This window comes from Phragmites australis, chromosome 2 (assembly GCF_958298935.1).
Source record: "Phragmites australis chromosome 2, lpPhrAust1.1, whole genome shotgun sequence".
Lineage (NCBI taxonomy): Eukaryota > Viridiplantae > Streptophyta > Magnoliopsida > Poales > Poaceae > Phragmites > Phragmites australis.
Window position 1 is genome coordinate 37,440,837 of NC_084922.1, and position 14,552 is coordinate 37,455,388.

The 14,552-nt window shown below is 43.8% G+C and overlaps 1 protein-coding gene across 6 annotated transcripts; it reads right to left on the minus strand.

The window, feature by feature from the left end:
• Positions 1-6,073: 6,073 nt before the first annotated feature.
• Positions 6,074-8,835, minus strand: LOC133908658 (mitochondrial import receptor subunit TOM7-1-like). Of its 6 annotated transcripts, XM_062350777.1 has the most exons (4): positions 8,484-8,834; positions 8,158-8,194; positions 6,711-6,797; positions 6,074-6,334 (listed from the first exon to the last, which is right to left on the minus strand). In XM_062350777.1, exon 1 carries the CDS (start codon positions 8,723-8,725, stop codon positions 8,513-8,515), a length of 213 nt encoding a protein of 70 aa, XP_062206761.1. In that variant the 5' UTR covers positions 8,726-8,834; the 3' UTR covers positions 6,074-6,334; positions 6,711-6,797; positions 8,158-8,194; positions 8,484-8,512. The 6 variants fall into 6 exon arrangements, with proteins under 6 accessions (XP_062206761.1, XP_062206765.1, XP_062206763.1 ...); XM_062350781.1 differs by lacking the exon at positions 6,711-6,797 and having other exon boundaries at positions 8,158-8,269; positions 8,484-8,835; XM_062350779.1 differs by lacking the exon at positions 6,711-6,797.
• Positions 8,836-14,552: the final 5,717 nt, after the last annotated feature.

Here is a 14,552-nt window from a genome sequence, read left to right on the forward strand (position 1 = left end):
GGGACACAGGTGTGGTGTCGGAGTCCGATTCGGTGCGGATATTCGGCAAACTTAGAAAATATGATTTGGACATTTGTTTAATTTATATTAATATCATATTTAAAATGCATTACTTATTTTTTATCAGTAAATAATATCAATATTTTTGAAATAACACATTAATTTGTGATTAACACACATCAAAACATCCGGTTATAGCTTTGTAGATATAAAATATGTGTAAACAAACTACACAAAAGCTGTAAAAAATAAAAAAGAGAAAAGAGACAAAAGGAAGAGATTGGGTTAGCTCTACCCAATAGATACATACTAGTCGACTAACTAAGAGCTTCAATTATTCACTAGACTCACAATCTTCCATCTGAGACCTGAGTCTTCCTCTCCTCTACCCCACTGCCGCCTCTTGTCCTCTTCTCACCCGCTGCCGTTGCTACCTCCACCTCCACCTCCACCTCCTTCGCCGCCGTCGCCTCCTTCCTCGCCGCCATTGCCTCCTCTCCTCCCCGCTGTCGCCTCCGTCTCTACTCCAACACGGCATGAGGAGTCCGATCCGTGTCGCACCACTTTGGACGTGAGTCGACGCATAGATACGCGTCAACACAGTAAAAAAAATTAGACAGAGATGTCTGAGTAACACTGTCACTAAGCTTGCTAACAAGGAATTACAAAAGGGCTGCTGTCTCCAACAACGACTTTCCCTCTCCTCAATAGTTCGAGTGCTTGCCAGTCTTAGGCCATGCTATTCCTCCATGAATTTTTCACTTCCAACCCAGTAATGTTTGTGGCATCTGAACCACAAATTTCACGGCGCCTGCGTAGTAATTGAAGTGTTGAAATTCTTAATCACTTGACACAAGTTCCAGAGATTACACGACAGATTAATATGAGATTGAAGATTTATAAACAAAGGAAAGTGGTCCTCATAAAGACTAATTTTATAACAATGTCTGAAACACCAATGTCAAAAGGAAAGCAACTCACATGTGAGAATGTCATAAAGACTTAAGACAGTCACACACAACAAACACAAAAGCTGGAAAGCACAAACTCAGAATCCAGAAGGAACGAATTTAGGTCTTTGCTTCATCTATGCTGATACCCTTCCCCCAAAAAACAAAGGATGCCCCTCTTAGGTATTCAATATTTTGCGTTATTGAGGCACTTAATTGGACAATCAACATGGTGAGAATATGTGCGCTAGGTCCATTCAAAACTTAATAGTGTCAGTCGAAGTGACAGACAGTCAAACACTCAGATTGAATGCAAGACATGTTAAGATTACTGTAGGGTAGCAGAAAGCTCGCTGCATTGTTAGCATGGTTGCACTTGCTAATGATAAGCTTTGTTCCTGCGGCTCTATGTGAAGTCTAGAGCTTTCCCTCGGAATTTGCTATAACCATTGAACCATTCAGAACAAATATGAATGACGACTCCACTGCTAACCTTAAGATCATTACCAATACCATTTATCCAATGCATATTTGTTGCCAGGAGATAAACGCCTCCATAGTGCTCAACAGGGAATTACTACAAACACCTATCGCGCATCATGACACCAAATCATACCATGTCGAAACAAGCGAGCAACACAAGCGGGCACAGGAGAGAGCTTCGCCCTTGATCCGGTGCGTGGCGTCGAGCTCGTCCTTGCAGCCGCAACCGATCCGGATCACTTCGACCCTACCGCCGACCTCTGCCGCCAACCCGTCGCCCTTGGGGCCGAGGTGGCAGATCGAGCAACCCGCCCCTGGGGCCGCCGCCAGCTACGACTCCCGCTCGACGTCCACGATCACCGCCCCACCCCTCCCCTCCCCTCCCCTCGACGTCAATGATCACCGTCTCCGTTGTGCCGCCGGCAATCGGCGGCGAGATGCAGGCCGCGTCTTGCCATGTGTAACACCCGATAATTATGGGAATCCAATACCAATCTTATGGAAATAAGACGTTGACCTTGCAAAGTTCCAAATAATGAAAAATTGATTTTTTATCCGTAGCTCAGATAAAATTAGAGATCGTGAATGCGCAGAGGTCAAAGAGGAATTTGTTTAACTATTCAAACGTCTGTTGGAACAAACAAATCAAAAAAAATTACACACTTAGATAAAAAAATAAACAAAACACCATTCGTCGGTTTCCTGAACCGACTTCAATGCCCACCTGCCCTTATACGTGTTACCTGCACCTCTTCCCTATCTCTTCCCCTCTCTCTCACTCTATTAATTTTCCACCAACCACAACCACGGAGACGCCGCCCTTGCGCTCAATCGCCTGCCCATGGTCCACAACATCGTTCGAGATATGAAACCCGGATGCGAGCGGTTACCTAAAAATCATGGTTATCGTGATAACTACTCTAAATCCGGTAAAAATTTACTTAAAATTTATTCGATCAAATTTTAAATTCGGATAAAAAATCGTTAGATTTGTCGTTTGGTAACCGATCAAATTGGACCGGTTATAGAGCACTTTTTCGATAAACCAAACGGTTTTTTGGATAACCGCACTCTCGATAACCGAGTGATTTTGATCGAAAACAAAGCGTTTGAAGCGGTAACCGACATGTTTAGTTACATTTCTATGAATTTCTAGGAAAATCAAAAAAATCATAAAAAATTAAAAAAAGAAACAAATATGGTATGATATTTGCTATAGTTTGTTTAATAAGAAAAAAAAATTGGCATGACCTTTGCTATATTTTGGATATTTTTAAGGAAATAAATAGATACTAATAGCAATACGAGTATGACCATATAATTGTTTTATCGAATATATGCATACATTACATATGTAGCACCTCAAATTAATAAATATATCAAATTTTTCATATAAATAAATACTAATAGCAATACGAGCATGATCATATAATTGTTTCATCGAATATATGCATACATTATATATGTAGCACTTCAAATTAATAAATATATCGAATTGTTCATATAAAAGCTAAAAACACAATCATATGTCATTCATCAGTACTTACCATTGGTCGATATTTAAAATGTAGTTTACATAGTATCCACTCCACGTGCAACCTACGAGATGGAAAAAAATTAGTACAATAGCATGGTATGGAAATAAAATAGTTGTAGAAAGTAAATTATCATCACCTTCAGAACCAAAAGCTTGAGGGGTGATTAAATTCGACTGTATTATACTCCTCGATGGACATAAACACCTCATTCAATGTTGGCACCTTGTCTTGATCAACAAATTAGAGGAAAGCATACAATGGCTGAACGAAATCGATAACTATTTTAAGATTATCCCACCATGGTAAGTTGGATAGGTAACTATGTGCATATCTCCCAATATCAGAACTAATGTAGCGAGATTGTTGTAGCTCACTGGATGCCATCCATTGCATGAATCTATCCTTTCGGCGTAGAAAGCTTTCAAGAAATAGATAGTTTGTGTCAAATCTTGTGGCATTCCACCTCACCAACTATTCACCAATCGCGGTCTTCATTATTTCATATAGCTTTAAATGATTGTACAGCCATCGCGATATGGACATTGCACTTTGAATGATAATGTCATGTTCTCTCAATTCACCAACTGATTTCAACATTAAATTTATCGTATGCGCCACACAAGACTGCCATGCGATAGCAGGATATTTCCTTCTGAGAACTTGACGGGCCTTCTTATAGTTGGATCCGTTATCAATCACAATCTGCACAATATTTTATAACCCCAAATCATTGATCACTGCTCTTATCTCATGCATAAACGAATCAACCAAATAAATATGCAACAATTACAATACTATGTTACCAACTTAGCAAAACAATGTAACTTGTTCAAATACTTTGCATCTTGATTGTAGCCAGTCGTATCTACGGACTTATGAAAACATACAACAATTAAAATATATAAGGAAATTAATAATACCCATATGCGTCGGTCCAGTCCAAGAATCACACATGATAGTCACACCATACTAGCTTTCACTTGTCAAATATATTCTTCAATGCACTCTCATTCTCATCTATATACTTACCATCTATATCCTGGCCAGTTGAAGATGATACATCCTCGCCTGTTATAGAACAAATGGTCATAAGTCAAAAAGAAAGAAATATGATAACAATAACTTCATTACAAACTTAATCACTCACCCTATTTCTGTGTTTCTTTCATTGCAGCAATAAAGAATGTGTCGCCCACTCTTCTACCAGGAATACCTAAAGTGTGAAAATTTTTGAACCATGTCAAACCAATAGCTTCCTTCGCTTTCTTTCCCTTCGCACTCCATGATCCAATGTCAATCCTCTGTTGTAATTTCAGACACTTGGTGGTGGCTCTCTAGTTGAAGATACCCTCCTAAGCATCCTCTTTAACGCATTGCCTCCTATATCACTTCCACTACCACCTCCATGCTCGTAGGATTCACCTGCCCTTCTCCTAAACTCTTCCTCCTCCCTAGACTGAGATATGACATGCTGCACTTGTTCCTCTTCCGTCTCCTCATTATCTCTTGTCAAATCTACCTAAACTCTTGCTGACTCTTGCCTCCGAAACCTTTCCTCAGACTTTCTCTTTTTCTTATCTCTTGCCCTATCCAGCTCACGTCTGAAATAATTACGCATATCTGGAGGCACCATATCACAATGTATAACATTCGATCTGCGCCCTGCCAAATGTTCTTTCAACCTTGTGGCACCACCGCCTTTCTTTTCCTTATTGAGGTAATTGCACCTAAACCCCGGGACCAAATTGTCCCCGTGCTGCCACACCACATCTCTATCCGCTATCGATTACTCCAAAAGAACATATATCATTGTATTAGCACTCCACAAATTCCAACAGCAAGAAAACATTGAACAAAACCAACTACTAGGCGCTAACCAACACTTTCGGACACTAACTAACCCTAATAAGTAACAACCTAAATACGGACCATAACAGCATAACCAACACTAACTAGTTTGTATTGTCTTTGTTGGAAGAAGAAAGCTCAATGGTTAACCTACTAAAAATTATGTCCATACATGTTAAATTGATAAACATGTGTTGTCATGTTGTTAGTCATGCATAAATGTCTCATGAAACAATTGACTTGACCAATATTAACAACCATTGCCAGTACAAGGTAACAATCGTACGTATTAGGCTAAAAACTGACGCAATAGGGTCAATAATCTAGCGAATCAACCACTAAATTGTCTTAATCGACCACACAACGAACTACCGACCTCATAAGAATGATTATCGAACGAATTACATGAAAAATCGCTAGTATATGGACGGTTACCGAACGAAGAGCTTTGAAAATCGCTCGGCGTCAGGCGCTCCGTGCTGCTCTTCGAAGGCGGATGGTAACCTCTCAAATGCGGTCGGTTACCAACGCTAATCGCTCGATAACCGAAGCTTCAATGCTGAATTTCTGCATCACTATCGCGGATCTAGCCGGTCGGGTGACGAATCTTCGATTTTTTATGTGAACAAATGCGAGGGAAAAGTGAGCTGTGCACCGACGCAAGCTGAACGTCGACTTCTCTTATCCATTTGAGCTGGGCCGAAACAGGTCGATTGCACCATATATAGTCTTAAAATTACCTCTAATTTTTTTATGGAATTTTCTTAATTTTTTGAGTTTTTTCAAATCGCGGGAAGCGCCGAACCGACGTGATGGCTTTTCGTGTACCTGCCGGCTGCCTGGCTTGGCACGAGCACGACGCACTGCAATGGCGGCGTATGACACCGGCCGTCCGGGCAGCACCTGCTGCCAGCCGTAGCCGGGCCTGCGATTGCCCATGGGGTTGTTACGGTGTAAAGATGAGATCGGTGTGGGTTTGAACTGCCTTGCTTTTGCCAAATGCCAGGTCGCTCAAGATGTGTCCTTACATTTCATACCTGGCTGGGTGGCTCGTCGATGGATCCATCGTCGGGGCGGGCCGGCTCGCGATAGAACGGCAAGGTATACAAAATCCTGCGAACAAGCTGGACAGGGGCGTCTTCAGATGGGGATATTAAACTGCCATTGGTCAGGTTCTTTCACCTACTGGACCTCCTATCTTTAAGTGGAGCAACAATCTCAGAGAAAAGTGAAAGCAGAGAGGGACATGCTCCCAGCACAGAAATAGGAGGTTATAACCTGCATAAATAATTCAAGATTCTAAAGAATGATACAGTAGTTTGCTGTCGATTTTGCAAAAGAAACATCTGGACGTAAGGCAATTCAAAGTCAACCCATGGTAGTCTCACACCTTAAGAGTAAACCCATGTCTCTGCAGATGCAATAGAAAGGCCATGGCGCAGCGGAAACGTAAATGCTACTTTGCAGCTGCAGATATGCAATGATCCCTGAATACACACATTGTTTGCTAATATCCTGGACAATGAAACTGCAAAAAGTAAATTATGGCTCAAACTGCACATACATATGTCACCCATCACAGTTTGCTGAAGAATACCATCTAGTTTATTATACTGACGGATTGGACACTCATACCCATGTACCTACAGCTACTATCATAATTACAGAAGAGGGTGACAAAGGTGCTGAAAAAAATATCACCTCCTTATTAAATTGCTCGTTTTAAAACCCTCCATACATGAAACAAATTAATTAGATATTATGCAAGATCTGAGCAATGAGCTACGCTACAAGCATACAACAACAATCGCAACATCCTGACGTGACAAAAGAACTAACAACCCATTCGTCCAATCAAGCAATTGATGTATTGGATTTGAAAATTTCTCACCTGCCTTGAATCTATGTAAAGTACCATTAATTCATTCCCAGCCATGCAATGACCATATCAGGCCCATAAAGCTTCTTTGACAAAAATCTGGCAAAAATTAGGTGATGTAGTAAGCTTCTAATATTAGAAGCATTCCAACAAACACTCTTTTATCAATAAATAACAAGGGGTGTGCTAAATTTTATGAAAATGACACAACAAATGAAGTGAACAGTTGCAAAGTTTCGCCCAGGCAATACAGCAAACACCTTGTGCGCATAATAAACTGTAGCAAAATTAATCATAACCATACACACCAGTTCTCACAATCTTAGACCTAAATCCTCACGTACAGATGCAGCTGCTCATCAAAATCAACACACAGGAAGCAATCACACCATTGAACACCCGCACCAAATCAAAACGAACGAGAGAGAAAGCGTGCTAGATCGATAACCCATGAAGAGGCAGAGTTGGAGGATATGCAGGGCAAGGTAACGAGGGGGACACACCTCCATCAAGTGAGATCCGTGCGAGGTGGGAGTGTCTAGCGCACCAGCGGAGGAGAACGTCGTTCGAACGGCTGAGCAACTCATGGTGGCCTCACTTGGGGGGGGGGGGGGGATAGGGTGATGCGTAAGGGGTCCGGAGGGATCGGATGTAGATGGAAGGGAACCATTAGTTCCGTGACTTCTGGGATCGAGAGGAGAGGGAACCACCACCATCGCTAGGTTCTTTTTTAAGTAGCAGAGATCTTGCAGCTTTCCGTTTCTTTTCTCAATCCAAATATGTTGTACCCTGTATGATTTCATAGTTTCTACCCACCCACCCTCATCGTTCATGTTCCCCAATTATGGGTTTATGTAAAAAAAATCTTGCCCTCAGGTACAGTGTGACCTAAATGAACATGGTTGTCAGAATCTCTATTGGAGTTTCAAAGTCTTAGAGCCGACCCAATCACTTGCAATGTTGCTGCTTCACCCTAAAAATTTAAGGTTGTAATTGCGATCCATCTGAACTGCAACAAGCAACAAACGAAAGGAACAACCATTTGATCGTTGTAACGCATAGCAAAGTGAACTGCTGGGATATACAGGATGTTCAGAGAAAACTTAGCAGATGAACCTCTACACCGAAGACTGAAGCCCATATGCTGAATTCTAACTTCTGGAGAACAGGAGCAACCTATGTAAGAGTAGCCTACTCAAGAACTCTCCTTGTCCCCCCCCCCCCCCCCCCCCCTCTTTTTCTCTTTTTTTTGGTTGGTGAGAACCCAGGAACATAACTTTACATGCAGTACTTCACATGTCTCAAGTAATTAAAGTAGCTCTAGCTTACTGCAAAGTGCAAACTGAGGCGTCTACAAGATCACCATGAAACCATCAGACGGGTGACAAACATTACTGCACTACGAGCAACATTCCATAGACGAGCTGCAAAATTTAAAAACACAGGAGAAAGAAAGTACCTGAGCATCCCAGTTCCCAAATCCTGATGCCTGCACACTGAAAGAAGAATGGTAAAGGTTTGAGTGAATTCAGTCATCATGCCTGAGCATCCCGAATACTGATGTATGGACACTGAAAGAAGAATCATTTGAATTTAGCCCTCAATATCTCATAAATTCAAGTATAAAAGGCACAGTTTACTATAGCAGACCCTCAAGTGAGAATCTTGGAGATCCAAATTAGAGCAAACGGGAAAAAAATAAAATGTCTAGCATAAATTGCAGAACTAAATTGAAGGAATCCAACACGCGCGCGTCTGTGCGGCACGGATCGGGTCGAGAAGCACCTGACGGCCGGGGACTCAATCGAGGCGGCCTAGATGGGGGAGAGGAGCTGGGCGAGGCTCGGCTTGGGCTCGGAGTTCATGCCGACGAGGATGACGAGGGGGATGAAGCCGTAGTGGGCCACCACCTTGGCCTTCTTCATCGCCCAAGTGCTCCACTCCCGCGCCCGCCGCGCCGCGCTCTCCGCCACCGATTCCGACCTGTCCGCCAGGGCCTTCCCCTTCTCCGCCGCTCCCGACGCCATCGCCACTCCTGCCGACCGCGAAGACTAGCGGATGCGGAGGTGGATTGGAGTAGAGACGGGTGCCGAGTCAGGACGGGGGCAGTAGGTTATTGATAACGAGATAATCGAAATACATTGAACGGTGATACACACCATACATATATAGCCGAATTTAATACCAAATTAATCAACATGATTTATGGAATAATATTGGTGGGATAGGCACAAGATCCAGCGATAAACATGGAAGGCCTAACAGATAGAGACAAAATCAAAATAAAATAGAAATTGTTTAATACTCCCCACGGTCAGAGGGGCAGCAGAGCAAACATTCAGAGTAGACCTAACTTGATGAAGACAGCTGACGTGAGTCTCTTTATGAAGATATTTGCATATTAAGATGAAGTCGAAACGTGGAGAACCCATACAACATAGGCAGCAACCCACTCACACATTAGTGGAGATCAATCTTAACATGCTTAGTGCACTGATATTGCACATGGTTTGTTAAGAGATAAACTGCATTGATATTGTCACAGTAGACAAAAGTGGCATGCTGAAGGGGACAATAAAGCTTTATAAGTAGCTGACGCAACTAACATGTCTCAGCAACAGTGTTTGCAATAGCATGATACTCAGTCTCAGTGCTGGATCGTGACATAGTTAGTTGACACTTTGAAGACCAGGATATAAAGTTGTCACAAAGGAAAATATCATATCCTGAAGTAGAGCGACGTGTATCCGGATAGCTAGTTCAATTGACGTTAGAATAAGCAACAAGAGACGTTGTACTGGTGCGATGAAGATGCGGACCATGATCCAAAGTTCCTTGAAGGTACCGGAGAATACGCTTAACCAAGGCATAATTCGGCTCGTGTGAATCATGCATATGCAGACACACCTGTTGAACGGCATAGGTGATATCCAGTTGTGTGAAAATAAGATACTGCAAGGCACCAGTGGGCCCTCTGTATTGTGTAGGATCAGTCATAGGAACACCATCGATGGTAGATATCTTGGAGTCGATGTCGATGGGCGTTGTACACGACTTGCAATCAGACATCCCGGCGCGCTCAAGAACATCAAGAATGTACTGGCACTGCGAGAGTAACAAGCCACCACCTTGCCATGACATTGAGACTCCGAGAAAGTAATGTAGTGGACCGAGATCCTTCATGGAGAACTCCCGCTTTAGAGCAACAATAACCTGACTGAGAAGAGGCTCTAAGGAGGCCGCTAAAATAATGTCATCAACATAGAGAAGCAAGTAAATGGTGTCGCTGCCTTGTTGATAGACAAATAAAGATGTGTCGGTCTTTGCACTAATAAAACTAAGAGAGAGGATATAGGCGACAAACCGATTGTACCAAGAGCGAGGGGCCTGCTTCAAACCATAGAGTGACTTGTTGAGATAGCAGACATGATCAGGCCAAGTAGAGTCCACAAATCCTGAGGGTTGAACACAACATACAGTTTCCGAGAGAGTTCCATGGAGAAATGTATTCTCCATATCAAGCTGATGAATAGGCCAATCCTAAGAGAGCGCTACTGTAAGAACAATCTGGATCTTTGCAGGCTTGACAACAGAAATGAAAGTTTCATCAAAGTCGATGCCCGGTCGCTATGTGAAACCCCGAAGCACCCATCGAGCCTTGTAGAGATCAAGAGAGCCTTTAGGATGGAGCTTGTGACGATACACCCACTTGTCGGTAACAATGTTGGCACCAACAGAATGCGGAACAAGATCCCAAGTGTTGTTGGCTTGAAGAGTAGAAAATTCCTCAGCCATGGTGGCGCACCAATTAGAATGGCTTGAAGAGTAGAAAATTCCTCAGTCATAGCGGCGCACCAATTAGGATCTGCTAGAGCGCCACTGTATGTCTTGGGCAGTGAAGAGAGAGTAGCTTTATGCAGATTAAACAACTGTCATGGCTATCGAAACCCGGCCTTACCCCGGGTGACCATGGTGCGCTCATTGTCGACAGGAGAGATGGGTGTGAGGAACGGTGGCGTCCTAAGAGAGTGTGAATTAGGATACTTAGAAACCTAAAACAAATTAGCTCTGAAAATTTCACAAGATAAATCGATATCAATTTATATCTAAATTTGCTCTAGGTATATCTAGTGTGTCTACTCTACCACTCAAGAGGATTGCAACTTATTCTAGAAAGATAAATTGCAAATATGTAAATGTGAAAATGTAAATAGTGTAGAGAGACAAACTCAGCACAAGAAATTTTTATCCCGTAGTATCAATGACTTTAATGCCACCCCTAATCCATATTGGAGCTTCACAAAGAATATACTCCCGGTCACCAAGTCTCTTCTGGTCACGGATCTTGAGTTATGAAGAAAAGGTCTCAAACACGTTGAGCCACCAAGCCACTAAGACAAGGTCTCACCAGTAGCATCTCTTCTGGTCACTTGCCGTTACCAAGGTAAGGGTCTCCGCGTCCCTGTTCACGTGTCTTACCATCGCTCCACACCAAGTCAGAGGGTCAACAAGCTTGAGCCACCAAGGCCCAAGATGCCGGCGAGTCACCAAGACTCCAAGGCTCCGACGTATCACTCGGTAAAAGCTAAGATCACTCCTTGATCCTTTCTTCAAGCTACAACACCTAGCTACCACTTACTCTAGTCTTATAAGCATTAAATACTCTCTAATCTTGTGCTTAATTGTCTTGGATTATCACTTTAAGCACTTTGGTGGCTTCGATGTCTTCTCAAGTGTATATGAGCTTCCTCTATACTCCAACAACATACCACACTTCAAATGACTGATTGAAAGGATATTTATAGCCTCAAACCCGCCAACTAGACGTTTTCTAATGGCTCAAAAAAGCTGTTAACATCATATGATTCGGTGAGAATAGTAGTACTAACACTGAATTATCTGGTGAGTACAATCTTAGAAACTACACTCATTACCTCTGTGAACATCGGACACTCCAGTGTGCCTTCAAATCCATCACTGGACCTTTCAGTGAGTTATCTTTAGCCATCCGAGTCCTTACAGCCTTTTTGTGTAAAATACTCCGGTGCATTGATCTTCAGAGCAACGGACCTTTCGGTGGGTTGTTCTTCATTCTTCAACACTTGCAGTTGCCTCTGCAAGAAATGCTCTAGTGCTATACTCCGGTGTGCACAAATCAAGCACCGTACCATTCGGTGGGTTGATCTTCAGTCTTTTGCATTTGCATTCTTCTCTGCAAGAAATGTTCTGATGCTATCCAGTGGAGATCACCGAACTATCCGGTGAGGTCCTTAGCCTTCTCCCCTTTATCAGAAATACTCCGATGAGTTCAACACACAGAGCACTGGACTATCCAGTTAGGCTATCAGCCTCTGTGCACAATACTCTGATGAGATCAAACTCTTCTGCATCGGACTATCCGGTGAGGTCAATTCTCATGTGACTTCTCCAATTCAATCAAACTTTATTCCGGTTGTGGTGGATTCTTGATGTATTGCATCCATAAGACCTATTAAAATATATTCTTAACAAACATGTTAGTCTCAATGACTATATTATCATTAATCATCACAATCACAATCATGACCTAATAGGACCATTTTCGCTATAATGGGGATCGCGTTAGTAGGAAGAGCAGGAGTGAGCACGGGAACATGTGCCACCCTACCCGACGCCACAACATTGGGTGCAACCGGTACTGCACCAGCCACGACGTGGGATGCTACAGTCGTAACATAACAAGCAGGCGCAACACTGGGCGTAGCAGCACACTGGTACACTACCTCAGCCGCACGCACACCGAGAGCCTACAGTCCAGTGCTAGGAGTCGCATGCACAACTCTGCAGGCAACAACCTGTGATGCAACAAGGGTGAAAGAGTGTGGCGAGTCGGCACCCGCTAAGAAGGCCAAACCAACTCCGCCTGCAACAGCCTGCAGTTGCGAACCAGCAGGGGTAGAAGGGCTAATGTGGCTCGAAGGGATAGTGGTACATGCAGAAAATCGAGTGCCAACAAGAAGGGCTTATAATTGAACTCCGAGAGAAAATTCAAGTTAGACGAAGGCGGAGGATTAGCGAGATCAACAAAAGGAAAGAAGCTTCATCAAATGTAACATAGCATGAGATGATGATTTTATTTATGGATAAATCAAGACACCGATAATCCTTGTGGTTAGAAGGATAACCAAGGAACACACTCAAGGTAGATCGGGGTCAAAGTTTATTAGAGATGGTGGCCGAGAGATTTGGGTAGCACTTGAACCCAAACACACGGTGATGGGAGCAGGAGGGTTGGACACCCATAGAGAGCAAAGAACGGCGTGGAGAAGTCTAACGTCCTGGTGGGGTGATGATTAAGGAGGTATGTGGTAGCATGAAGAGCCTCAGCCTAGTAGAATACAAGTAAGCTAGCTTGAAATATGAAGGAGCACATGATGTTATTAGTGGTATGGATGATGCACTCAGCTTTACCATTTTGCGGAGAGGTGTGAGGACACGACATGTGAACAGAAACACCCTGAGTGAGGAAGAAAGTGCGGGCGGTCGGTTATCAAACTCGCGCCCGTTGTCAACTGGATGCTCTTAATGGTCCAACCAAACTGAGTCGTGACATAAGAAAAAAAAGTTGGAGAGTGTGGGGAAAGTGTTAGACTTGAGGCGAAGAGAAAACATCCAAAGAAAGTGTGAGCAGTCATCAAGAATAACAAGATAATATTTGTATCCAAAGACACTAACAACATGAGATGTCCAAAGGTCACAATGGATTAAATCAAAATTCTTGGATGCATGAGAAGTGGACAGAACAAAAAGGAGGCGCACATGATGACCAAGTTGACACGCATGACAAAGCCTCTCTGACTCACTTTTATGACAAGGAATAGCAAAAGAGGTAGCTAGCCTAGATAAAGCCTCATGATCGAGATGACTGAGACGACGGTGCCAAAGAGTGGTGGAGGTGCTGTTGGCGCTAAGGGCATGAGGTTGAAACACCGATGGATGGAGTGGGTAGAGTTGTTTGGAACTATTGCACATGACAATCACGTTCTTGGAGTTAAGGTCCTTCATAGAAAGGTTGTAAGGATCAAATTTGATAGAATAATTATTGTCAATAGTGAACTGACAAACAAAATAAGATTTTTATTGATGGGCGGTGAGACAAGAACATTGTGACGGTGGAGAGGTTCATGGGCAGCGGGCAAAGACATGGAGCCAGAGGAGGCGATAGTAAACAATGACCTGTTATCGACAATAATATTAGACGGTCAGGAGGAAGTGGGGGGATGGGAAAACAGGAGATTATCGTAATTCGACATCATGTGAGACGTGGCACCCGAGTCCATGTACCATTCTGTAGTTGGTGGAGGTGCGAGCGTCATTGTGTTGAGGCATTCGCCAAGGCATGTTGATCCCAAGACGCCACAAGAGACGATGCCCACAGCTAGGGTTGCGGCCAGCCCGGCTGGGGCAGGTCGTGCGGTTGTTGCAGGCCGTGCAGTTGCTGTAGGCCAGGTGACAAGCTAGGTGATTGTGTGATGCCTAGCAGGCCCGGCACACCGGCCGCAGTCAGCACATGCGGGGGCAGTGCAGGGCGTTGCCTGGGCTGCTAGCCGGGAAGGCGTTGACGAGGATCCACAGGATCGAGCCAGACTTGGAAGGTCCCGGTCCATGGATTATACATGGGCAGCCACCAGGGGTGCCTGCATTGCCGGAGTCATTGTAGCGACCATGGTGCCGGTTGCAGCCAGTATGGTGAGAGGACGACGCATCGCCGTTGCTGTTGGAGGAGTCCTAGCTGCCAGTGCCAGAGTAGGAGCCGTTTGATCGTCTGCAGCTGCCTCGACTAGAGCCACTACCACCGATGGTGGGGCTCAAGGG